Source organism: Pongo abelii, chromosome 9 (assembly GCF_028885655.2).
Source record: "Pongo abelii isolate AG06213 chromosome 9, NHGRI_mPonAbe1-v2.0_pri, whole genome shotgun sequence".
NCBI lineage: Eukaryota > Metazoa > Chordata > Mammalia > Primates > Hominidae > Pongo > Pongo abelii.
Window position 1 is genome coordinate 6824574 of NC_071994.2, and position 25125 is coordinate 6849698.

Here is a 25125-nt window from a genome sequence, read left to right on the forward strand (position 1 = left end):
ATCTTTCACCTCCTTGGTTAAATTTCTTTCTTTTTCTTTTCTTTTTTTTTTTTTTTGTTAGCTATTGTAAACAGGATTGTTTTCTTGATTTCCATTCCAGATAATTTGCTATTAGCTGGCATGCAGTGGCATGATCACAGCTCACTCACTTCAGCCTTGACCTCCTGGGCTCAAGTGATCTTCCCACCTGAGCCTCCCATATAGAAATAATACTGCTACTGATTTTTGTATGTTGATTTTGTATCCTGCAATCTTACTGAACTTATTAGTTCTCATAGTTTTTTGGTGGGGTCTTTAGGATTTTCTATATGTAAGATCATGTTGTCTGCAAACAGGGATAATTTAACTTCATTTCCAATTTGGATGCCTTTTATTTCTTTCTCTTGCCTAGTTCTTCTGGCTATCAAGAGAAGCTGAAATGATTCATTTCATTTTTGCTCAACAATTTATGTAAAATAACCTCTTTGGACCAGCGCGGTGGCTCATGCCTGTAATTCCAGTACTTTGGGAGGCCGAGACAGGTGGATCATGAGGTCAGGAGATCGAGACCATCCTGGCTAACATGGTGAAACCTCGTCTCTACTAAAAATACAAAAAAATTAGCCCGGTGTGGTGGTGGGCGCCTGTAGTCCCAGCTACTTGGGAGGCTGAGGCAGGAGAATGGTGTGAACCTGGGAGGTGGAGCTTGCAGTGAGCCGAGTTCGCGCCATTGCACTCCAGCCTGGGTGACAGAGTGAGACTCTGCCTCAAAAAAAAAAAAAAAAGAACCTCTTTATACTACTTGTTATTCCCTTAGTATTCTGTTTTAAGGAATCATGGGTTGGCAGTTAGTGATGCGTGCACCACTGGGTGTGGAGGGGCAGGGGTGAGAATTCCTGCCAGCAGGTACTTCCTGCTCTTTTCTGTTTCCTTCCTGTCATTGTGTTGAGTGTGGAATAAGTGTGTTATTGTCACTGTATTTGAGATTTTGCTTGAGTATCTTGTGCCTTTCATATATATGTGTGTGTGTGTGCATATATATATATATATATTTAAATTTATTTATTTATTTATTTATTGGAGATGGTGTTTCGCTCTTGTCCCCCAGGCTGGAGTACAATGGCACGATCTCAGCTCACTGCAATCTCCGCCTCTCGGGTTCAAGTAGTTCTCCTGCCTCAGCCTCCCGAGTAGCTGGAATTACAGGCACGTGCCACCATGCCCAGCTAATTTTTGTATTTTTAGTAGAGACAGGGTTACACCATGTTGGCCAGGCTGGTCTTGAACTCCTGACCTCAAGTGATCTGCCTGCCTCAGCCTCCCAAAGTGCTAGGATTACAGGCATGAGCCACCACATCCAGCCCATGCCTCTCATATCTAATTATGACTTATAAAGCTGTTTTGCCAGGTGATAAAGTTTGTGGTTTCAAAACTTCTTGCAAATCCTTGAGAGCTCCTGGGGTTTTACTTGAGAGGATATTTTTGACAAATTATATGATAAATTGAACTGTTACATTTTTGCTACCATTTCTGGCATTTCTTCCCACCACATTTTATTGTTCCTGGTCGTATTATTATTTGACTCATTGGTAGCTAGCTTTTTTTCTAGGTAAATTTCTCACAGTTTGGGTTATTGGTGCCAGTTACCTTGCTTCATTTATTTTGGCTGTCACTAAAAAATAATTGACAATTTATTCACTAAAACCTATTGAACAATAGAGGCTACAGGTAATACAAAGCAGTTGAAGGGTTTCCAGGTTGTGAGCTTGTTTCTGGCCAAGCTAGTCTGCCTTCCTTCTTTAGCAGTACGGGGGTAAACTTTGAATCAGGTTACACAATTTAGAACAGTACTTCATCTGTTTGCTTTTGCATTTGACTGAGATTTCCAGAGTATGTGACCGGAAGAAAAACTAGGGCTTTTAACTGTTTTAATGCCCGTTCTGTTGCTTGGTAGCCAGAAACCCATGTTGGCTGTGACCAGACGCAGCAGGGGGATTCTGATAAGCCACACAGTTGAGGTGCCACCCCAAGTTTAGCAGAAAGGTTAAGGCTGCTTTTGGTTCCTTTGATCTACACGCTGTCGGCCTGCTTCACAGCTTGCTTTGGGAAGACAAGAACTTTGGGTTCCCTTTTATTTTTGTTCTTTTTAACTAAGGTAGACAACCTTCTGGGAAAATAGATCCTGACTCTTGCTGTCTTGTTCCTAGAGACTCATGATGGTTTTTCATTTTAAGTAACCTTTGAAAAAACCTCTTAAATATGTCTTACTTAAATCTGGGAAAAAATTGTGCTAGAAGCACGTTCAAATTTTTTATTTGGTAAGAAAAAAATGAGATATAGTTCACATACCATACAATTCACCCATTTAAATTGTACAGTCCAGTGGCTTTTAGTGTAGTCACAGATAGTTGCAGCTGTTAACAACAGTCAGTTTTAGAACATTTTCATCTTTCAAAAAGAAACTTTTAGCTATCATCCCCTACCCCTAAGTACCCCTTCCCACCCCAGCTCCTGGCAACCACTAATGGACTTCATAGATTTCCTTGTTCTGGACAGTTCATATGAATGGAATCATATAACATGTGGTCTTTTGTGACTGTCTTCTTTTACTTAGCATAATGTTTTTAAGTTTCATGTAGTATATATCAGTACTTCGTCCTTTTTTATTAAAACTGTGGTAAAATAAGGTCAGGCATGGTGTGCCTGTAATTCTAGCACTCTGGGAGGCCGAGATGGGTGGATCACCTGAGGTCAGGAGTTCCAGACCAGCCTGGCCAACATGGCAAAACTCCGTTTCTACCAAAAATACAAAAATTAGCTGAGCATGCTGGCATGCACGTGTAATCCCAGCTACTTGGGAGGCTGAGGCAGGAGAATCGCTTGAACCTGGGTGGTGGAGGTTGCAGTGAGCCAAGATTGTGCCACTGTACTCTAGCCTGGACGACAGAGCAAAACCCTCTCTGAAAAAAAATAATAAATAAATAAAATTAAGTAAAATTGTGGTAAAATAAGCAGCATTAAAAATACCATTTTAACAATTTTAAAATTTATAGTTTAGTGGCATTAAGTACATTCATTGTTGTGCTACCATCACCACCATCCGTCTCCAGAATGTTGTCATCTTCCCAAACTGAAACTCTGTACCCATTAAACTTAAACCAACTCCCCATTTCCACCTAGTTACCCTTATTTTTAAAAATTAATGAGCTCAATCAGAATCTGTTTTCAGTTTTAAGCCACTAAATTTGTAGTAATTTGTTATAGCAGTAATAGGACACGGAGATGTTTGTGTCATAGAGGTTTTTAGAGAGTAGTCCTGATGGAAGGTGATTTTGCAGCTCACGCAGCTCCTATGACATTTTCTTTTATCTTTTCTTTTTTTTTTTTTTTTTGAGATGGTAGTCTCACTCTGTCGCCCAGGCTGGAGTACAGTGGCGCGATAACGGCTCACTGCAACCTCTGCCTCCTGGGTTCAAGCGATTCTTCTGCCTCAGCCGCCCAAGTAGCTGGTATTACAAGGTGTGTGCCACCACACCCGGCTAATTTGTATTTTTAGTAGAGATAGGGTTTTGCCATGTTGGCCAGGCAGGTGTCAAACTCTCGACCTCAGGTGATCCACATGCCTTGGCCTCCCAAAGTGCTTGGATTATAGGCGTGAGCCACCGCGCCTGACCTCCTATGACATCTTTAATGTGGCACATGGTGCTCACCAGCTTTGCCTCCTATCTCTTTGACAACTCTTCATGGTTAGTTACAAGCAGGGACTCTGGAGCTATATGCCTGGGTTCGATTCCTTGCTTAGCTACTTACTTGGTATGTGATTAGAGTATTGAGGTCTCCTGTTTCATCTGAAGGCTGTGGTAACCAGTTAATGTTGGAAGTTTTTTGAACAAGCTCCTAGTCAAAATCAGTTGACAGATTTTTAGTAACACTAGCGTAGAAGATCTTGGAACTATTAATACATATCAAATGGAAAGCCCTAGAGAAGAAGGTTTAAATATTGCCTCAAGATTATTATTATTTTTTTTGAGACGGAGTCTTGCTCTGTCGCCCAGGCTGGAGTGCAGTGGTACGATCTCGGCTCACTGCAGGCTTCGCCTCCCGGGTTCATGCCATTCTCCTGCCTCAGCCTCCTGAGTAGCTGGGACTACAGGCAGCTGCCACCACGCCTGGCTAATTTTTTGTATTTTTTTTAGTAGAGACAGGGTTTCACTGTGTTAGCCAGGATGGTCTAGATTTCTTGACCTCGTGATCCACCCGCCTTGGCCTCCCAAAGTGCTGGGATTACAGGCGTGAGCCACCACGCCCGGCCCACACAGGCAATTTCAAAAACGCTTCCCCACCTCTACTGCAGAAAAACAGAAAGGGAATGTCTGTTTTTAATGTGACTCATGGAGTTAAATTGAGAGAATAAATCGAGATAAGATGAGAACAGTTCTTGCGTAACCCTGACTTTTCATCCATATTTATCCAAGAAGAGTGATTTAGCTCACCTGTAATAAAGATACTTGCTGTCCTCTTATTTCTGACAGAGGTGGCCTTAGCAACATGCTGTTCCAGTGCTCCCTGCCTGACACCACAGCCACCCTTGGCGATGAGCCTCGGAAAGTGCTCCTGCGGCTGTATGGAGCAATTTTGCAGATGGTGAGTTGGTAGGCTACTTTGGGAGGGGGGGATCCTGTTAACATTTTAAATCCTCTTTCCTGAGATACCTTGGAAAGAGATTTTAAATACTTTAATGGTGTTACTAAAGATATTTGAGTATATTGCTTTTACTTTTACTTTAATTGGGCTGCACAGCTTGGTTTGCATTCTAAGTTAATTTGTGTTTTTTTTAGTTATTGTTTATTAGTAAACTAGTGCAAGTATTCCCAGTTTTACATCCAGAGAAGGTACAACGTTGGTTAAATCTTTAATAGTGCTTGATGATTCTTGGTTCTACATATTGATTAAAATTTTCAGTTCAGATTTAGATTGTAAAGTTCTAATGTGGAGAAGGTATTGTTTTTGTAACATAATCCAAAAGATTTTAGAGGATAGTCCCAGTTAACAAAGTATGATCTCAACGAAGCTGAATTTAATAACTGTTTCTCTGAGATTTCTTTAAAACTTTGAGTTGTTTGTTACAGTCATAATCTTTCTAAAGTTTTATATTTCTTAAATAATCTAATTCTTAATTAAAATACCTATTGAATTATCCAGTTATAGGATATCCCAACTTGTCTGGGTTTATTATTATTATTATTAATGTCATGAATTTACTATTACATTGAGCACAGTAGAAATATTAGGCTGATATATATATATATTTTTTTGAGACAGAGTTTCACTCTTGTTGCCCAGGCTGGAGTGCAATGGCGCGATCTCAGCTCACTGCAACCTCTGCCTCCCGGGTTCAAGTGATTCTCCTGTCTAAGCCTCCCAAGTAGCTGACGTTATGTGTGCCACCACGCCTGGCTAATTTTGTATTTTTTTAGTAGAGACGGGGTTTCACCATGTTGGTCAGGCTGGTCTCGAACTCCTGACCTCAAGTGATCCACCCGCCGTGACCTCCCAAAGTGCTGGGATTACAGGCATGAGCCATTGCACCCGGCCAGGTTGATGTATTTCTCTGGTAGGATTTTTTTTTTTTTTTCCTGAGATGGAGTCTGGCTATGTAGCTCAGGCTGGAATGCAGTGGCGCGATCTCGGCTCACTGCAGCCTCTGCCTCCCGGGTTCAAGCAATTCTCCTGCCTCAGCTTTCCGAGTAGCTGGGATTGTAGGTGCGCCGCTACGCCCAGCTAATTTTTGTGTTTTTAGTAGAGACAGGGTTTCACCATATTGGCCAGGCTGGTCTCAAACTCGTGACCTTAGGTGATCTGCCTGCCTCAGCTTCTCACAGTGCTGGGATTACAGGTGTGAGCCACCACGCCTGGCCTGTGGTAGGATTTTGATACCTGTTCTTTTTTTGTTTTTTTTTTTTGCGACAGAGTCTTGTTCTGTCACCCAGGCTGGAGTGCAGTGGCGCAATCTTGGCTTACTGCAAACTCTGCCTCCCGGGTTCACGCCATTCTCCTGCCTCAGCCTCCCGAGTAGCTGGGACTGCAGGCGCCTGCCACCACACCCGGCTCACTTTTTGTATTTTTAGTAGAGATGGGGTTTTGCCATGTTAGCCAGGATGGTCTCGATCTCCTGACCTCGTGATCCGTCCACCTTGGCCTCCAAAGTGCTGGGATTACAGGTGTGAGCCACCGTGCCCGGCTGTTTTTTTTTTTTTTTTTTTTTGAGATGGAGTCTTGCTCTGTTGCCCAGGCTAGAGTGCAGTGGTGCAATCTCGGCTCACTGCAAGCTCTGCCTCCTGGGTTCACGCCATTCTCCTGCCTTAGCCTTTCAAGTAGCTGGGACTACAGGCATCTGCCACCACGCCTGGCTAATTTTTGTATTTTTAGTAGAGATGAGGTTTCACCATGTTAGCCAGGATGGTCTCGATCTCCTGACCTTGTGACCCGCCCGCCTTGACCTCACAAAGTGCTGGGATTACAGTGCCTGGCCCTGATATCCATTTTAATCTTCTTTGGAAGGGCCCATTTTTATCCTAATGAAATAGAGCAGAGTAGTTTTCAAACTAAATTTTTTAAAAGACCGGCCTATTTCAGCTCAATCTAAAAAGCAGATCATATCCATATGATATTTGATTATATGTTTAGAAATATTAAAGTTCAAATTGGCAGTCTAGATGTTAATTCATTAAAAAAATTGTCATAATGTGAAGAAACCCTTTTAATGGATAGCTTTTCCTTGACTCTGTCAAGCTGTGGAAATGGTTAAGATCTAAAAATGCTGGGAACAAGTTAGTATGTTTGAAGGTGCATAGCTGTTCCACACACGTGTGCACTTGGTGAGGATATCTGAGGTCACTTTGTCATTAGGTGCAGATAGCTGGCATCCAGCTAGGACAACAGTTGATGCTAACTGAAAACTCAGACCCCTTGCTTGTTAATACACAAGCAGAAAAGATTCTTGTGTTCACCATGCAGCTTGGGTTTTAAATTTAATCAAGTTGCAGTTTCAAAGTATAGTTTTTGAAATCTTTCATTGTTATTTTGGCACTTTTACTGATGTGCCTTTATTTTCTTAGACAGGGTCTCACTTTGCCACCCAGGCTGTAGTGTAGTGGCACAACCATGGCTCACTGCAGCCTCGACCTCCTGGGCTCAGGTGATCCTCCCACCTCAGCCTCCTGAGTAGCTGGGACTACAGGAGTGAGCCACCACGCCAGCTAATTTTTGTATTTTTTGTAGAGGCAGGGTTTCACCATGTTTCCCAAGATGGTCTCAAACTCCTGGCCTTAAGTGATGCACCCGTCTAGTCCTCAAAATGCTAGGATTACAGGCATGAGCCACTGCGCTTGGCCTGGTATGTCTTGATAGTCATTTTTTCTTTGAGGACTGTTTATGTTCTGCAACAATTAAGTCCCATTTCTGCTGTTTTTTTGTGTTTTGCATTTATACAACACTTTTAGAATAATAAGTAGATGCTGAAATTACATGTGATTTAAAACTATTGTTTAAATCTGATTTATGAGGCTTTCATTTCTAACTTAAATAAGAAGCATTTTAAATGTGTTACAAGGTGCTCCTCTGTGGTCTAGACTAACCTGGGAGTTTAATCCTGTGCTCTAGAACAGTGCTGTAGTGATGGGAGTAATGGAGGGTTCTGCATCTGTGCTGTCTGATACACTTGTCATCAGCCACATGTCACTAACGAATATGTGGAATGTGGCAAGTGTGGCTGTTGAACTGAGTTTTAAATTGTTTTTAATTTTAATTAATTTAAATTAAAATAGTCACATGTAGCTCGTGGCCACAGTGTTGGACAGCCCAGCTCTAGAATGTTCTGGTTTATTATATGAGTCACTTAGTAAAAGCCAGCTGCAGCATAGCCTACTACCTGGCAATTAGCCTTCCTCTAATAAAGATTCATTGTCAATTGTTAGTCTTTTTTCCATTTTGAAATTTTAGCAGTCTGGAAGTAGTACCTGACAGTAGTTAAATACAGTAGAAATGTCTGGAAATAAAATTTGCTTGAACAGAATTCTATGTCCCGATTTATTTCTAAGAAAAAAGACTCTTAAGTAACTAAGAAAAATAAAAAGAATAATTTAAGCCACTTAAAATGTAATTAACTCTTACCAAACTAATAGAATGGCGTATGTTTTACATATAATTCCAATTTGGGGGGAGGTACCCTACATTTAGCTTCTCAGTTATATTTTTATTAGGCAAATGTTAAATGAGTTTCCATTCCTGAAGCTATATCTACTGATGTAAGGTGGAAACCATACTTGAAAGCACCTTGGATAGAAAGGGAAATTAGGGCTGGGCATGGTGGCTCACTCCTGTAATCCCAACACTTTGGGAGGCCAAGGCAGGTGGATTGCTTGAGTCCAGGAGTTTGAAACTAGCCTGGGCAACATGGCAAAACCCTATCTCTATAAAAAAATAGCTGGGCGTGGTGGCATGTGCCTGTGGTCCCAGCAACTTTGGAGGCTGAGGTGGAAAGATCTCTTAAGCCCAGGAGGTGGAGATTGCAGTGAGCCAAGATCATGCCACTGCACTGCAGCCTGGGGGACAGAGAGAGACCCTGTCTCAAAAAAAAAAAACAAAAAAAAAAAAACAAAAAAAAACTGGGTGGGAAATTAGTAGTTTTCTATATGGATAGTAAGCATACCTCTGATAATCTGACAGTTGACATAGACAACAAACTGATTTTTGTTAGAAAAAAACTATTTCTTTGCTTCTTAGGTGGGAATCTATATTTTCAATATAATTATTCAGTTGGTCGAGTCTTTAGTTCAAACACACTTTTTTGGTTGTAGTTTAAACTTAGTAAACCATGAAGCTTAGAGTCTCAGAGTTATTTGGTTTCCTAGCTCTGCGGAGTTTAGCAGTCATACTTGTTGCCAGTTAAGAGTTTCAGATATTAATGGCCATTGGAGACTGTTGGTCATTGGGAGTACTGTGACAACATGAGGAGGGGAACCAAAATCAAGAACTCCAAAAGATGGCTATGGTACAAAAGAAGCAAAGTAGAGAGCAGGCTTAGAAGCTTCTAAGATGCGAGCCAGGCAACAGCTGCTGTGTGCTTTAGAAGCTGAGCTGCCACACACTGTGCCGGGGATTTTAAATTCCTTTCCAAATGTTTTCAAATCAGCTTTAAAGTTTCTATTATTTATTTTTGCTGTGATCTAGGTGTGATGAAATTGCTGATGTATAGCCAACTCTTTAGAATGAATCTGGCCTATAATGGAAGGAGATATTTATGGTCTACAATGAGGGTTTTGTTCCTATCACAACAAAAAAAGCCAGAATTTATGATAAATTGTCAGGATTGATAAAAAATTGTCAAGATTTGCATTAATTGAGAGATGTGGCGGAGCAAATACAGAGCCCCAAATAATAAATCACATTACTTTCATAAAATTATGGGTTAAAGAGAGAATTAAATATAGCATGACTCAAATCTTCTGCTTTCCTTCTTTTTGCTCTATGTTGTAGGAAAGCATACACATATCCTATACATGTATATGTACTTATACAAATATAACTGGTATCTCCCAAGCCAACTTTATAAATGCAGCTATAGCGTCCTTTAAGGTGGGCTAGAATTCACTCCTTCTTTGAAAAATGTTAATTGAAGACTACTGCACAAATAATAGGCCTATGTATTTTCTCAGAGTATTTTGCATTTTTCCTTAATTATATGACAGATTTAGTTTAGTATGTCCCTTCTTTCCATTTCTCTTCCTTGTTTTTAGCTTTTGAACATTTTACCTCTGTGAGAATCAGAGGTGGTAACATTTTACACGTTCTTTGATCAGCAAATGATTTACAGGTGACTTGGTTTAAAATAACTAGATGATTCTCAACTTTCTCATTTTTCTTCATCTTGGCATTATAAGATGTCTGATTTCCTTTATTTCCATAGTGACACTGAAATGACTGCTCTTTGGTACAGTTCTCTAAGGTTAAGTGCCAGAAAGCCAAGGTAAAACTTTCTGATTGGGTTCAGCCCCACAGCTTCTGTCCCACAAACATCTGTCTCTTCTAGCCCCTATTTCTATCTAAGATGAGACGGAAACAAACTTCCTGACTGTATCCTGGAGTTTTTGTTTAGGATTTGTGTTAGTTTTAGGGTGCTTATGAAAATTCCTGTGTTTGGCAAGGTCAAGAATGGGTCCTTTTGAAAATATGAACAAGATAAGACACACACAACTATACAATATTATTTGTAGGAAATCATTAAACATAAAAATATTGGTCTGATCTTAAAATAATGCATGTGAGTATAATTTAGTGTCTGTTTTACATAGACTGTCTTTAATTTTAATGGAAATGAGGTTATTTTCATTAGCTACATAGATTATGAAAATCAAACTCAACTGTAGAACTACCCTGAACTAAAAGAGAATAATTTAATAGAAGTTTTGAGAAGTAATAGTTCAGCCTTTGCATTGTGGAAAGAGATAGAATTGCTAGAAGAGAGCGTAAATGTATAAAATTAGCTATAAATGTAACTTGATTTTTTTCCTTTCTGATACTGGGAAGGAACATGAGCTCTGCAACGTCCAGTAGCAGCCTTTTCAGAGAAGCAAGTTTGGCTGATTACAAATAACCAGTTTGCTTATTTATCATGAATTGTGGAAGACACAAATGTCAGTACGTATTGTTCATTCAATGTAACCTGTGCCAGTTGGCGGAAGTCTCAGAGGATTGCTTTGTCCCTTCCTCTGTCAGAACAGTGACTCTGTGTTAAGCCACTTCCTTATGTGCATGAATGGAGAGATTTGGCCTCACCGTTATGAGCGGTCTCACAGGCATGAACGTTTATAATACACATCAAAGATCTCTCTTGAATGTTGTCTGGAAAATTGTTTTTGTTTGTTTTTTGAGTAATAGAAGGCTAATATTAGTGCTTGTTTGAGTACTAACCATAATAAAGGCATCAAGGCACAACGCAGATATGTATTAGCAACTCAAAAGAGTCAAATCTGGACACTGTCCTTTTTGAATCTAGAAAACAAATGTCTTCCTCCCTATTTTCTCTTAGCCCCAGTTTAATTAAAAAGCCACAATAAAATATGGAATAACTCATAAATAGTTAATATTAAACTACCAGCTACTGAGAAATCAGTTGCTAAAACTATTTCTTTATGTTACTAAGGTCACACCATGCAAAGACCAGCATTGCTGGTACTCCTTGAAGGAGTCATGTCCCTGGTAACTGAATTCTGTGAATTGCCACTGTTTTCCTCATTGTGTTAGGATCATTAGGAATTTAAGTTGTTCTGTTCATTCTGTTTTAAAAAAATTCCCTTATACTTTTGAGTATGGTTTAATTCTCTGTTCCTAAGGCAGTCAAAACTTCCTTCTCAGAAGTAAAACATTTTTCTAGTGTTGTGTGTTCCCATTTGGTCTAACCTAATATTTCTTTAGCTGATACTCTCCCAAGATAGTTGCCAAATTACTACCAATAGTCCTTCCATACCTGCTTTGGTGCCTTCTTTTGATAACCAAATAAACCACAGACTACTATGTCTAATTTTTATATATTCAGAGTGTCTTTGTCTTGCTGGTATTAAATGTTTGGGATTTATAGCATGAAGCCAATGCGGATTTCTGGTCCATGGAACGATGGTTTGACCGCAGCCCACCCCTCTTTGGGAAGGAATGTCTTTATGTTGGGTGGAGTGAAGGGCGTTGGGGGTAATGTACCACTTTAGCTGTATGTGCATGTGTTCTCTGCTGCAGGCTTGTCCATGCGATCGTGCCTGGAGCACTCTGGTTTCCAGGTGACAGACACGATTCACGGTATAGTATGAGACCTCTGAAGTTGGAGCATTCTCTACAGCTTTAATTTCTTTCTTTTAGTTCTTGGATTCAAGAATTGCTTTTAAAAAAGAAAGTTGTAATGCTTGTTAAGTAGCACCAGCTACAGTTTGTGCTGTGCTTAAAGAGGTACAGTGATTAAGATTTCAGAATGTTGTGTAATAAATATATCACTTTTTTTTTTGTCCAAAGCAAATCAGATTCCTTTCTTCTGTTTCCTCAGTAGAAAATGACAAACATTTAGGAATTTTAGAAATTTATGGGCCTCGACTTGATAACTTAATTGAAGTAATCAAGTTCTTCCTTCATATCACTTCCAGCATTAAGGAAACACCATATGTATTTTGATATTTTGGTCAGAATTAGAAACAAACATTCTTCTTTGTCCTTACCAGTCAGTATACTTTCATATGTCTTGGCTGGGTACCTGAGACCTTAGGGAGCTCTGCAGTGCTGACTTGATGTAGTGAAGGCACACTTCCTGTAAAAGTGTTGCTTGCAAGTCAACCCTTGAGATACTTAGAGGGAAGGTATTTTATTTAGTCTTGGAAGTCTGAGGAGTGTTGGGTCAGCAGGTTGCCCTAGATCAGACATAGATTTTGAGAAGGTCCTGAAATAGGCCTTTTTAAAACCTGGGCTTCCACTCACCTGTCTTTCTACTGGCTTATGTTGCCTAAAGTGTTTTAGAAGTTCTAGTTTCCTAGGGATATTCATCAAGTCATCCAATTTTGAAATTATTAATGTCCAAAAAGATCAAGTTGTTTTAGGCTGGTCCTTGGGATAATTGAAGACACTCTAGAGACTACCATAAAATGTTAGAAATCACTTATCTGTTTAAATTCTTGTAATTCATATGTGCTCATTAAATATTTAATGAGCAATAAATAATGCAATAAATCATTGCATTGAGATCTCACATTTTAATGTGTTCTGTAAAATGTTTTCAGAAAGTGCTGTAAGTGGCCGGGCGTAGTGGCTCACGCCTGTAATCCCAGGACTTTGGGAGGCTGAGGCGAGTGGATCACCTGAGGTCAGGAGTTCGAGAAAGTGCTGTAAGAAACCATAAAAGCAATAAATACAGTATGATTTCATTTTTTTCATAGAAGTCAGGAAGAAGTAAGGTTAGGGTCCATGATAACTCTGAGACGAAAACATATTGCCAAGAAAATATACTGCAAAATGTTAATTGAAAGAGTCGCATAACTCTTTCAATTCTGTAGAATTGAACACATTCTATAGAGTCATGGTTCTCACGCTTTTTCCTGCCTCACCTCTCCTGAGATGGAACATAGCTGCATCATCAACAGGGACTTGGCAGGCCAGGGATTATAACAGATGCCACCCCTGTATTAAAAATTATTTCTCTCCTAGAGGGTTGAGTGTGGTGAGATAACCAGGGTGGGTATTAAGGGTCTCCAAAGCCACAGGCTACACAGTAGAGAAGTTCATGCCACTCCAAGACCAAATGGGCATCACAGCTACTGAATTGAATCCGAATGATGCACCATATCCTCCTATTCTCAGGGTGAATATGATGGCCTGGGAGTTGTTTCAGTACTCAGCTCAGGAAGATAATACCAGATTAGTAGAAAGATGGATTCTTTTCCGAGACCAAAATTTAGATATCCTAGAAACTGAGGAAACTGAGTCTAGCTAACAGTAGGATTTTTTTTTTTTTTTTGAGACAGCCTCCCACTGTCGCCCAAGCTGGAGTGCAATGGCGTGATCTTAGCTTGCTGCAACCTCTGCCTCTCAGGTTCAAGCGATTCTTGTGCCTCAGTCCCCTGAGTAGTTGGGATTACAGGCATGCGCCACTACACCTGACTAATTTTTGTATTTTAAGTAGAGACAGGGTTTCACCATGTTGATCAGGCTGGTCTCAAATTCCCAGCCTCAGGTGATCCGCCCACCTCGGCCTCCCAACGTGCTGGGATTACAGGCGTGAGCCACTGCACCCAGACAGGATTATTCTTACTTATTTATTTATAGGTCTCAAAGCATTTTTAAAAGGTCACAATCAATTTACCGTTTTATGTAAAGCCTTTAAAAGAGATAGTAAGCTGAATGATCCGTTTAGTTATTTCTTGGTGAGGAAGGGGTGGTAGGAAGAAGAGACCGTCATCCATGTTTCTTAATTTTCTTTTTTTGTATGTATTTTTCTTTTTTTCTATTAAAAAATGGATGGCACAATTTTTTTCAATAAAAAACCTGTACTCTTATTTATATATCATTTTAGTTCAGTAGCCACCATTATATTTAACATAGTACCTATTTCTATTCTATATTATGATTTTTTTGTGTGTGTGTGAGATGAAGTCTCACTCTATTGCCCAGGCTGGAGTGCAGTGGTGTGATCTTGGCTCACTACAATCTCTGCCTCCCAGGTTCAAGCAATTCTCCCGCCTCAGCCTTCCAAGTAGCTGAGATTACAGGCACCTGCCACCAGGCCCGGCTAATTTTTTGTATGTTTAGTAGAGACTGGGTTTCACCATGTTGGCCAGGATGGTTTTGAACTCCTGACCTCAAATGATCCGCCCCCCTCAACCTCCCAAAGTGCTAAGGTTACCAATGTGAGCCACCGTGCCTGGCTCGTATTATATTATCCATAATTGATAATGATTTGGTTTCTTAAATAGCATTTCCAATTTATTTTGCTATTGATGACATGCTATTCTTTGTAGCTGAATCATCACTTTTAAAAATCTGTCTCACAGCAGCTCATGTAGTAGTGGACCTTTCAAGATACTTTGAAGATAAATGTTTCAGATGTTAAAGATGTTTTAAATGACTTTTTTTTTTTTTTTTTTTTTTTGAGACGAAGTCTTGCTTTGTCGCCCAGGCTGGAGTGCAGTGGCATGATCTCTGCTCACTGCAAGCTCCGCCTCCTGGGTTCCCGCCATTCTCCTGCCTCAGCCTCCCGAGTAGCTGGGACAACAGGCGCCCGCCACCACTCCAGGCAATTTTTTGTGTTTTTGGTAGAGACGGTGTTTCACTGTGTTAGCCAGGATGGTCTCAATCCCCTGACCTCGTGATCCGCCCGTCTTGGCCTCCCAAAGTGCTGGGATTACAGGCGTGAGCCACCGCGCCTGGCCAAATGACATTTAAATGATAACTATATGTGACTTAATGACACTTTCTTTATGCTGCTTTCACCCATTCTTACTATACACAGACTCTAGGGAAAACTGAAGTGCTGCTTTGTTTTCATTTCCCAAATGGGGCTTTATTCGTTTAGTCATAAACCTACTTCCCTCAGTATTAGGGAAGTCTTTCATTAAGTACTGGCCAAATAAGTTTATTCTGTCTGATGGCCTAAATAGGTTAAAAGAAATACACCTGCTATATTGTGGAACATTAGGTAACTTAAAGTAGGTTTTTGAATCCTAAAATCATGTAACACAAAATACAATAAATGGATGTCTCTTCCTCCTTGGTCCTGGAGTTGTCTTACTACTTATTGATTTTTTTTATTGTATTTTTATTTTATTTTATGAGACAGAGTCTCACTGTCACCAGGCTGGAGTGCAGTGGCGCGATCTTGGCTCACTGCAACCTCGGCCTCCTGGGTTCAAGTGATTCTCCTGCCTCAGCTTCCCGAGTAGCTGAGACGACAGGCGCACATCACCACTCCCAGCTAATTTTTGTATTTTTAGTAGAGAGAGGGTTTCATCATGTTGGCAAGGATGGTGTCGATCTCTTGACCTCGTGATACGCCTGCCTCGGCCTCCCAAAGTGTTGGGATTACAGGCGTGAGCCACCATGCCTGGGCCATTTTATTTTTAAAGCATGAAGTAGAACATTTTGAAAACCTGTGCTCTATAATATGAACATTTACTGCTTTTCATAGTCTCATTTAAAATACAAAGCCTAAATAGCCGGGCGTGGTGGCACACACCTGTAATCCCAACTACTCCGGAGGCTGAGATGGGAGAATCGCTTGAACCCAGGAGGTGGAGGTTGCAGTGAGCTGAGATTGTACCACTGCACTCTAGCCTGGGTGACAGAGTGAGACACTGTCTCAAAAACAAAACAAACGAAAAAAACCCCACAAAGCCCCAAAATGCAATTTTGTTAGAAAAGTAACATTTGAAACCTTGCATCAAATGTATTTATTATAAAAATAATAAACGCTTTTAAGCACTTTTTAAAGTATAGAAATAAGGTAAAAATGAAAGTCCTCTATTTTCTCATTTTACTTCCTAGCTAATATAATTCAGACTTTTGGGAATTTAGTTTTTAAATTTAAAAGTTCTTGGCCAATCAAAAAATCTTTTTCAGGCTGGTCATGATGGCTCATGCCTGTAATCTCAGCCCTTTGGGAGACTGCGGCAGGAGGATCACTTGAGCTCAGGAATTCAAGAGCAGCCTGGGTAACATAGTGAGATCTTGTCTCTACAAGAAAAAAAAAAAAGGCCAGGTATGGTGGGACATGCCTGTGGTCCTGCTACTTGGGAGGCTAATACAGGAGGATTGCTCGACCTGGGGAGGTTGAGGCTGCAGTGAGCCCTATTCCTGCCACTGCACTCCAACCTGAGGCAGAGCAAGACCCAGTCTCCAAATTTTTTTTTTGAAGTTCCACCTCTTAAAAGCTAACTTTAAAATAGTAATTATGCCTCCTTTATTAATGTCACTGTAGCCTCATTTATTTCCTACATCACAGGCTAATGAATATATGACTCTAACTTAAGATTCTCTTGAAAACTAAGCCCAAAATAGGAAGGAAAGAAAGAAGGTGGGAGGAAGCCAGTGGCAATATATTTTTCATTATTGTGTGCCTTTTAAGTGTAGAATTCAGTGGTTTTCAGTGTATTTATAGAGTTGGGTGTCTTAGGCATAATTGAGACATTCTAATTTCTTAGGTCTTGAAATTTCAGTGTTTATTTTTTAAAAGTTTTTATTATGGGGAATTTCAGATATATCCTAAAGTAGAAGAGTATAATGAACCCCAGTGTTCATTCTTCATCTTCCCCTCACAGCCAGTCTTCTTCCATCTTTTCCCTCATTTACTCCGCCAGGGTTATTTTGAAGCAAATTCCAGGTGTTATATTATTCTGTAAATATTTCAGTCTGTATCTATATAAGATGATTTTTAAAAAATGACCACAGTAATGTTCACATTAAAAAAAATTAATAATTAGTTAATGTTAAATAACCAGTGTTCAAATTTCTAATAAATGTAAAAAGCTTAGTTTTGTTTTATAACTTATAGAGGATAATTTTTATTAACTTGTTAGAGAGAAGTTGGATGTCATACTAAATATTTATACAATGTATTTTAATATCTACTTCAAATGAATTTATGTCACTGAAGTACAATCCCACGGATTCCTATATATATATATGTGTGTATATATATATATATATATATATATTTTTTTTTTTTTTTTGAGTCAGAGTTTTGCTCTTGTCACCCAGGCTGGAGTGCAGTGACCTGATCTTGGCTCACTACAACCTCTTCCTCCCAGGTTCAAGTGATTCTCCTGCCTCAGCCTCCTGAGTAGCTGGGATTACAGGCATGCGCCACTATGCCCGGCTAATTTTTTTGTATTTCTAGTAGAGTTGAAATTTCACCATGCTGGCCAGGCTGATCTCAAGCTCCTGACCTGAGATGATCCACCTGCCTCAGCCTCCCAAAGTGCTGGGATTACAGGCGTGGGCCACCGCGCCCGGCCCCAAAATATATTTAACTTCCTGTCTTCCTGGACGAAAAAGTTCTTCTCTTACCTTTCCATGAATATCCACTTGGTTTGAGGTTTCCTGGTCTTACACTTGTTATTTACAGGACTTAGGGAGCCTGAGCATTCTGTACTGAGGAAACAGAACAGAGGGCTGGATATTGCAGAAGTCCATCTTGCCTTCGTAATGGTGCTCTGATGGTATAAGTGATGAATTCGTCTGGGGGTGGAGTGAGGGAGTGGGCAGGGGGATTATCATGGAATTTACCACCACTTATAGTGCCAATATGTTTAAAAAAAGGAAAGACTTTGGGGCCTCAGCCAGTTTTTAACTTTGGATGAAGTAACTTGCTTTTGAGAGCGCCATTAGATAAGGGAAAGGGACTTCTGATGGCTAAATAACCCATTAACTGTATCTCCCTAAGAAGATACAGTTAGAGTAACAACAGCATAGGAATAACCATAGTCATTTAGAATTGTGTACAGGTTAAATCCCGTTACAACAATTTCAGAAGAGTATCTAACTTTCTTATTTGTCTTAAAGCTTATACTGCAAAGTATTAATATGTAATATATCAGATTATAGAACTTTTTTATTCTTAAGTTTCTTTGGAGAAAAAAGCATAAGGACTTTTGAAGGGGCATTTCTAATTAACCCCACAGCCAGCTTCCTTGTTACCGAGACCCTGGATGGGAATTTGCTATCACTGGTTGGCTGCGTGGCACCAGGCAGCTCCTTGGGCTCACTTGCCTCGTGCTATACCACTCTGGAGTGTTCATTTATTCATGCAGCCTAAAAAGTATAGTGGGCATCAAGATTTGCTTGGTGCTCTGTGAGAAGACTAACATCAATAAAAGACTCAGTCCCTATTCATTAGGAATTTACAGACTGCTTGGAAGAGGCGACCCACAAAGCAGAGTCTAAGGAACGATGCGGCCACGAGAGTGTTTGGAATTAGGGTGAAGGGAAGCTTTCCAGTGCCTACCACATCGCACATCAAACCATCTGCAAAGATCTGAAAGCATTTTTGTACTATTTTGATTTTTATAGCTTTCATTGTAACGGGATTTAACCTGTAACATCTTTTCATCAGAGAACTGCAGATTACACAAATGAAAATATCATAAATCCCCATTTGTACTTTCTGTATTTTGTACCAAATGTACTTAACTGTATGCTAAATATAGTATTGAATATGTATCAGTGCAAACGTTAAGAGCCTTTTGCAAATAGATTTATGAACATGGATACTTATTTTGTTTACTTTTATATTAAGATAGAACATGTACTGTTTATACAAAACATGCATTAAAACGTCTGGAATGTTATTTCAGTGTGTGATGGATGAGTGGTTGCTTTAAATCACTAGGTTTTTGATTGGTGCTAGAGTAGCTGGTGTTGCTTAACGTGGCATTTTTTTTCCTGTCCACACTTTCCACCCTTGGTACAGGTATTTTTGATAAAGCTGTGGAATGGAAAGGTATGTTTTTCATGGGGTGTTCAAGAATCTGTTACCTTAAATTTTTTTAAAGAGGTTTCCTTTATGGGATTCCTTTTGTGTCTGGCTTAAACAGACTTAGTTTAATTTAACAAGTAACATTTTTAGAGGCAGTATTTGAGTATAAAAGTTTGACATGACACAAGTTTCTGACTTTACTTTTCCCCATTCCCTTATTAAAGATAGTACGAAGGATTTTAAAGCATTTGGGGTGGGGGGTTGCTCTTAAAATATATGATCTGTACCATGAAGAAAGAATGTAGCCCAAGGGTTGTTTATGGTAGTTAATGATCTAGTGTGTTGTTATTGCTAGAATCCTGGTTACCATAAATTTGCAATTTCATTGAGGAAAGTGATATAAGTATTTCTTAATATATTAATATTTGAAATAATTTTAGAGACTTTATTAAATACACACAGTCCTCTTTATGGTGGAGGAACAGTTCAGCTTGAGCTGGTGACCGGCTGAACTAGAGGGGTTACTCTGGGAAAGTGGCGAGTCGGCAGGGCATGTCTGCACAGATTTTGTGCCAGGTTTCCTGCCTGCACAGCGCTTTCTTCTCTGTCCGAGTTCTGTGCTGACCACAGCTGTCCACAGGCATCTTTACACTCCCTGTTCTTGCAGGTTGACTTGAGAGAACCACGTAGCTAAATTGGTGAGAGACTCAGCCTGACCGCTTGTCTTTAGAAGGCCTGATTGGAAGAGTGCACTCTATTGACTTTCCTCTAACAATGAAATTGTGAAAGGTACATGGGGCGGCTGTGAGACGTGCAGCTATTGGGTCTCACCGGCACATCCCTTTTCTTGTAAAGCAATGAAGCACTTTCTAAGGTGTTGGTACTAGTGCTGGAGGCTGCTGGTGCATTAGATGCTGCCCGTCACATCGGTGGGCTGAGAAACCTTCCTTAAAGACCTGTGATGTTTTGTAAACCCTGACTGTTCTGGTGGTTGCAAAGTTAGTGTCTGTTTAGTGTTCCCCATCTCACCGGAAGTGTTTCCTTTTTCTCATTCATAGAGGTCCTGTAATAAAGAGGGATCCGAACAAGCTCAGAAAGAAAATGAATTTCAAGTAAGTAATTCAGTCTTTCTGCATCTGTGTGAGATGTGAACTAGTGTTAGCTACGCTTCGCTACTCCAGGGCTTGGCAGTGCCTCTTATCTACCCTTGGAAAATCCTGATCTATCTTTCTACGAGGAGGGGCTCTTGGTATATCTATCAGAAGCCACCTTGCGGAGACTGAGTGAGCAGTGGGTATTCCTCATTCCTCCTGAGAGTGTAGACTGTGGAAGTTTGGTGTCTTTATGGCAATCGAAACAGCATTGGGATGCTGGCAGATGGCAGCCAGGGGAGCATTCGTGTGTGGTACCTGATGTGGAGGCCCTGGCTGCCGCTGCTGTGAAGCCTCTCTCACCCCCTTTCTGGTCGTTCCCACACTTCCCATCAGGAAGCGGGTCACTGCCCAGTGGTTTTGGTGGCCACTCATTTTCCCTGGGCTAGCAGCAATGTTTTTTCCTATGCATGATACCCAAGTTGGAAAAGCTTCTTCCTAGACTTAGAGAATGTGACCCCACTCTCTGAAACACACATGTGCAGATGGCTTGAGGCCAAGAGCACTGATGGATGGAGCCTCAGAAGCAGGGGTCTGGGGTGTTGGTCTGCATGCCCCAGCGTAAGCACCTTTTGAGCATCTCTGCCATTATGTGCAGGCTCACAGAGAAGGGTGCATGTGCACACATGCCCAACACACGTGGGTCTAAGATGTAGATACACACACACATCGCCACATCATTTTTACCAATTGTATATTGATTATTAAAATGGCCAAGAAATAGGCTGAATGTGGTGGCTCACACCTGTAATCCCAGCATTTTGGGAGGCTGAGGCAGGTGGATCATGAGGTCAGGAGTTCGAGACCAGCCTGGCCAACAAGGTGAAACTCCGTCTCTACTGAAAATAGAAAAATTAGCCAGGCATGGTGGTGGGCACCTGTAATTCCAGCTACTTGGGAGGCTGAGGCAGGAGAATTGCTTGAACCTGGGAGGCGGAGGTTGCAGTAGACCGAGATTGTGCCACCGCACTCCAGCCTGGGCGACAGGAGTCTCCCCACCAAACGCAAAAAAAAAAAAAAAAAAAAAAAATCAAGAAATAGACATTAAAACGGTTGAGATAAAAAAGGAATAAAAGTGATGATATTTTTTCCACACTTTTCAGCGGCTTGTTTTACGTGTGTCCTGCTCTGAGGGCCCTGCTAGAGGATCTAGAACTTGTGCTCTCTGGAGTGACAGTGACTGGGAAATCCTTGGGTGGGAAGTGATTGACAATCTGTTGTGAACCATTCCAAGCCCTTTGTGCAAAGACCTTTGGACATCCTGGTAGCTGAAAATCTTGGCTCACCAGGACCTCCATGATGCTAAATCCAAAGTACTTTTCAGTTCTCATTTTATTTTGACTTCTCAGTAGCATTTGACATGACCCCCGCCCTTTTGAAATGTTTCCTCTCCTGAGGGCAGCCATGACACAGAGACACAAAGCACAGATCTGGCTGTCTACATGCTAGGGCGCCCCATGATTTGACCATAGGCCCTCTTCTCATGTTGTCCTCTCTCCCTCGGTCACCTGATCTATAGGCCAAGGGGACACTACATTCTTCCTCCAGCCCTGACCTCGACTTGGAACTAATGCTAGCAGTCTCTCCTCGGATGTCTCACATGCCCCTCAAACTCGCCATGAAATTGCCCGGCCGATTTCAGTCTTTTTAATATGAATTTTATATGAATTTATTTTTAACTTCTTATTTCATACCAATTTTAGACTTACAGAAAAAATTTCAAGAATAGTACAGAGAGGCGGGGCGTGGTGGCTCACGCTGTAGTCCTAGGACTTTGGGAGGCCAAGGCGGGTGGATCACGAGGTCAGGAGATCGAGACCATCCTGGCTAACATGGTGAAACCCTGTCTCTACTAAAAATACAAAAAAAATTAGCCGGGCGTGGTGGCGGGCGCCTGTAGTCCTAGCTACTCGGGAGGCTGAGGCAGGAGAATGGCATGAACCCAGGAGGCAGAGCTTGCAGTGAGCTGAGATGCCAGTGCACTGCATCTCTATGCATCTCCAGGCTGGAGATGCCAGTGCACTCCAGCCTGGGCAACAGTGCGAAACTCCGACTCAAAAGAAAAAAAAAAGTATAGAGATTTCCCATGCACCCCTCACCCAGCTTCCCTAATGCGAACATCTCACATAACCACAGTGCAATGGTCAAAACCAGGACATTAACGTTGATGCAATAGTAATAACTAAACGTCTGTAATCCCAGCACTTTGGGAGGCTGAGGTGGGCTGATCATTTGAGGTCACGAGTTTGAGACCAGCTTGGCCAACAGGGTGAAACCCTGTTTTTACTAAAAATACAAAAATAAGCTGGGCTTGGTAGCGAACGCCTATAGTCCCAGCTACTCGGGAGGCTGAGGCAGGAGAATCTCATGAACCTGGGAGGCGGAGGCTGCAGTGAGCCAAGATCTTGCCACTGCATTCCAGCCTGGGCTATCCATCTCCAGAAAAAAAAAAATAATAATATCTCCAAAAAAAAAAAAAACAATAATAATAACTAAACTATGACCTGAATTGAATTTCAGAAGTTCTCCTATGCATATTTTCTTTTGTTCTGTCTCGAGATTTAGCTAGATCTCAACATTGCATTGTCTATTTCTCTTTAGTCTTTTTCAGCCTGTAACAATTCTTTTGTTATTTGTAATCTTTATACTTGTGAAGAGTACTGATCTGTTATTTTGGAAATGTCTCCTCAATTTCAGCTTGTCTAGTGTTTTCTCACAATTGAGGTTATGCATTTTTGGCTGAAATACCACAGAAATGCTGTTACGTCTTCTCAAGAAGTTCATAACATCAATACTCTTCTTCCTGAGTTTTAAATAAATGAAACTTCATCAATAAAGTGAAAAGTCAGTTTAAACCCCTTGTTCCAGTCTCAGCCACTTCTCTCTCCCGTTTCTGTTCACTCTTCACATGCTCCAATCTGACATCTGCCCGCCCATCACTCTGAAGCTGTTCTTGTTTTTGTCACCAACAGGTTCCATATTGCCAAATCTAATGGCCACTTAGCAGCACCATTAGGGAATACCACTCTCCTTCCTGGCAGTGGCGCCTGCCTCACCTCGCCTTCTGGCCTGGCCCCTCTTTTTGCTGCCTGAACTTAAACCAGTTTTTCAAGTTGTGGCTTGTGAACCTCTAGTGGGACATGAAATGTTAGCATGTTTATTGTTTTTTAAAATAAAACAGAGTGGAAAATATTAATAAGTGTTGCCCAGTTGTGAGAGTGAGTATTGCTGTGGATAGTGTTTGTTTTGGGGGTGTATGCGAGGGTGCCCCGTAGAAAGCTTTCTTACCGTGGCGACAGTCACATAAGAAAGGGCATTTTAAGGCCTATGCTGGTTCTTCCTCTTCTGTCCCCAGGGGATCGAACCCAATTTGTGAGCTGTAAACATCATCAACATGTTGAGGACTTGTGAATTGGTTTCTGTGAGCCCCAGTCCACCCGGCAATCTCATGCTCTTCTCTTCGTTTTCCTTGATTGTCCTGTTCCAGTGAGACAGGCCTCTCAGTTCCTTGAAGGCGTCACACTTGTTCCTCCCTCATGGCCCTGTGCTCCCGTGGGGCTGCTGTGGCTTTTCACACCTCAGATCTCAGGTCAGTTCAGTGTGGCCTCCTTAGAAGTACCCACGCCACCACACCAGTCACCCTTGTTTCCCTCATGGCAGTGAGCCAGTCCATAGCTGCGTGTACTTGCTTACTGTCCATTTCTCTCTCTCTCCCCATCCCTCCCTCTCTCTCATGTAAGCCCCGTTGTGGGCAGGGGCCTTATGTATCTTGTTTGTTGGTTCCCTGGCACTTAGCACAGTGCCAGGACATAGTAGACATTGAGTAAGTGTGTTTTAGGCAAATGTATTAATGAGTCTTTATTTCTGAAGCCCAAGTAAATTGTTCCAAGTTGAGATATGTGAAAAAGTAGGACCAGTTTTCCCTCCACTATCACCAGCTGTGGCTAAACCAGTGCATGGTGCAGGAGAGAACCCAGCCATGTTTGTCCAACCCCACTTTTTACCGTGCTCACTTTCAGGAGCAATCAGGAAGGTGCCTGGAGACTTACTGATGACAAGAAGACCACCAGTAGTTGGTACACTTATTCTAGGATTCTCTGCTGTCCTTAACCTGTCATTTTTCTTGCTTGTGCCTGGGTATTCGCTTTCATTTTCTTTTCTTTTGAGACAGAGTCTTGCTCTGTCACCCATGCTGGAGTGCGGTGGTGTGATCTCAGCTCACTGCAACCTCTGCCTCCCACGTTCAAGCGATTCTCCTGCCTCAGCCTCTTGAGTAGCTGGGATTACAGGCGCCCATCACCTGTACTATTTTTGTACTTTTTTGGTAGAGACAGGGTTTCACCCTGTTGGCCAGGCTGGTCTCAAACTCCTGACCTCAGGTGATCTGCCCTCCTCAGCCTCCCGAAATGCTGGGATTACAGGCGTGAGCCACCGCACCCGGCCTCATTTTCTTCCTCTCCAAATCCTTCTCTCCGTACACCATCTCCCCCTTTCTTCCTACTGTGAATAAATATTGAACTACATTATTACGTAAGAATAAGGGTGTTTTTGTTTACAATGTTTAGGGCAGTGCTGAAGAGAATTGGGAAGTTCTAAATCTCTTTCCCTTTTCTCTATGTCCTTTCTGGGTTGACTCAGCTCTGGAGAGGATTCTGGCTAGTGCTGGTGACATGTGTTGACGATGCCACACGTAAATAAAGTCACCTCCGAGAATCCTTCCCAGTGGACGTGATGTGCAAAATGCTGAACTTCCGAGTCCAGCACCCCCTTGTCCTGCCATGCCCAGCCCCTGTTTACTTCTGTGTTTTACACAGCATGAGGGTGGTGGTGGGGACCACAGTCTCCAGAGCACCAGGACCGTGCTGCCCCCTGGGGAGCAGCGGAGCATAATGTCTAAGCAGAGACTTGGAGGAGGCTTTGCAGACCCTTGCTTAAATGCCCCAGATAGTTTCTGTGATGTTGGGCTTGGAGTAAGATGGGGACTGCACCTCTGGA

The 25125-nt window shown here is 41.5% G+C and overlaps 1 protein-coding gene across 4 annotated transcripts in view; it reads left to right on the top strand.

Annotated features, from left to right (window-relative positions):
• CHKA (choline kinase alpha) overlaps positions 1 to 25125 on the top strand; it is a 68903-nt gene that overhangs the window by 20275 nt on the left and 23503 nt on the right. For 2 of the 4 annotated variants that reach the window (XM_024255540.3, XM_024255542.3), the window contains exons 2-3: positions 4512 to 4623; positions 20038 to 20091. In XM_024255540.3, coding sequence (XP_024111308.1) covers positions 4512 to 4623; positions 20038 to 20091 — 166 coding nt within the window. Of the gene's footprint in view, positions 1 to 4511; positions 4624 to 18973; positions 19004 to 20037; positions 20092 to 25125 lie in introns of all 4 variants that reach the window. The other 2 variants (XM_054525526.2, XM_024255541.3) reach the window with 2 other exon arrangements.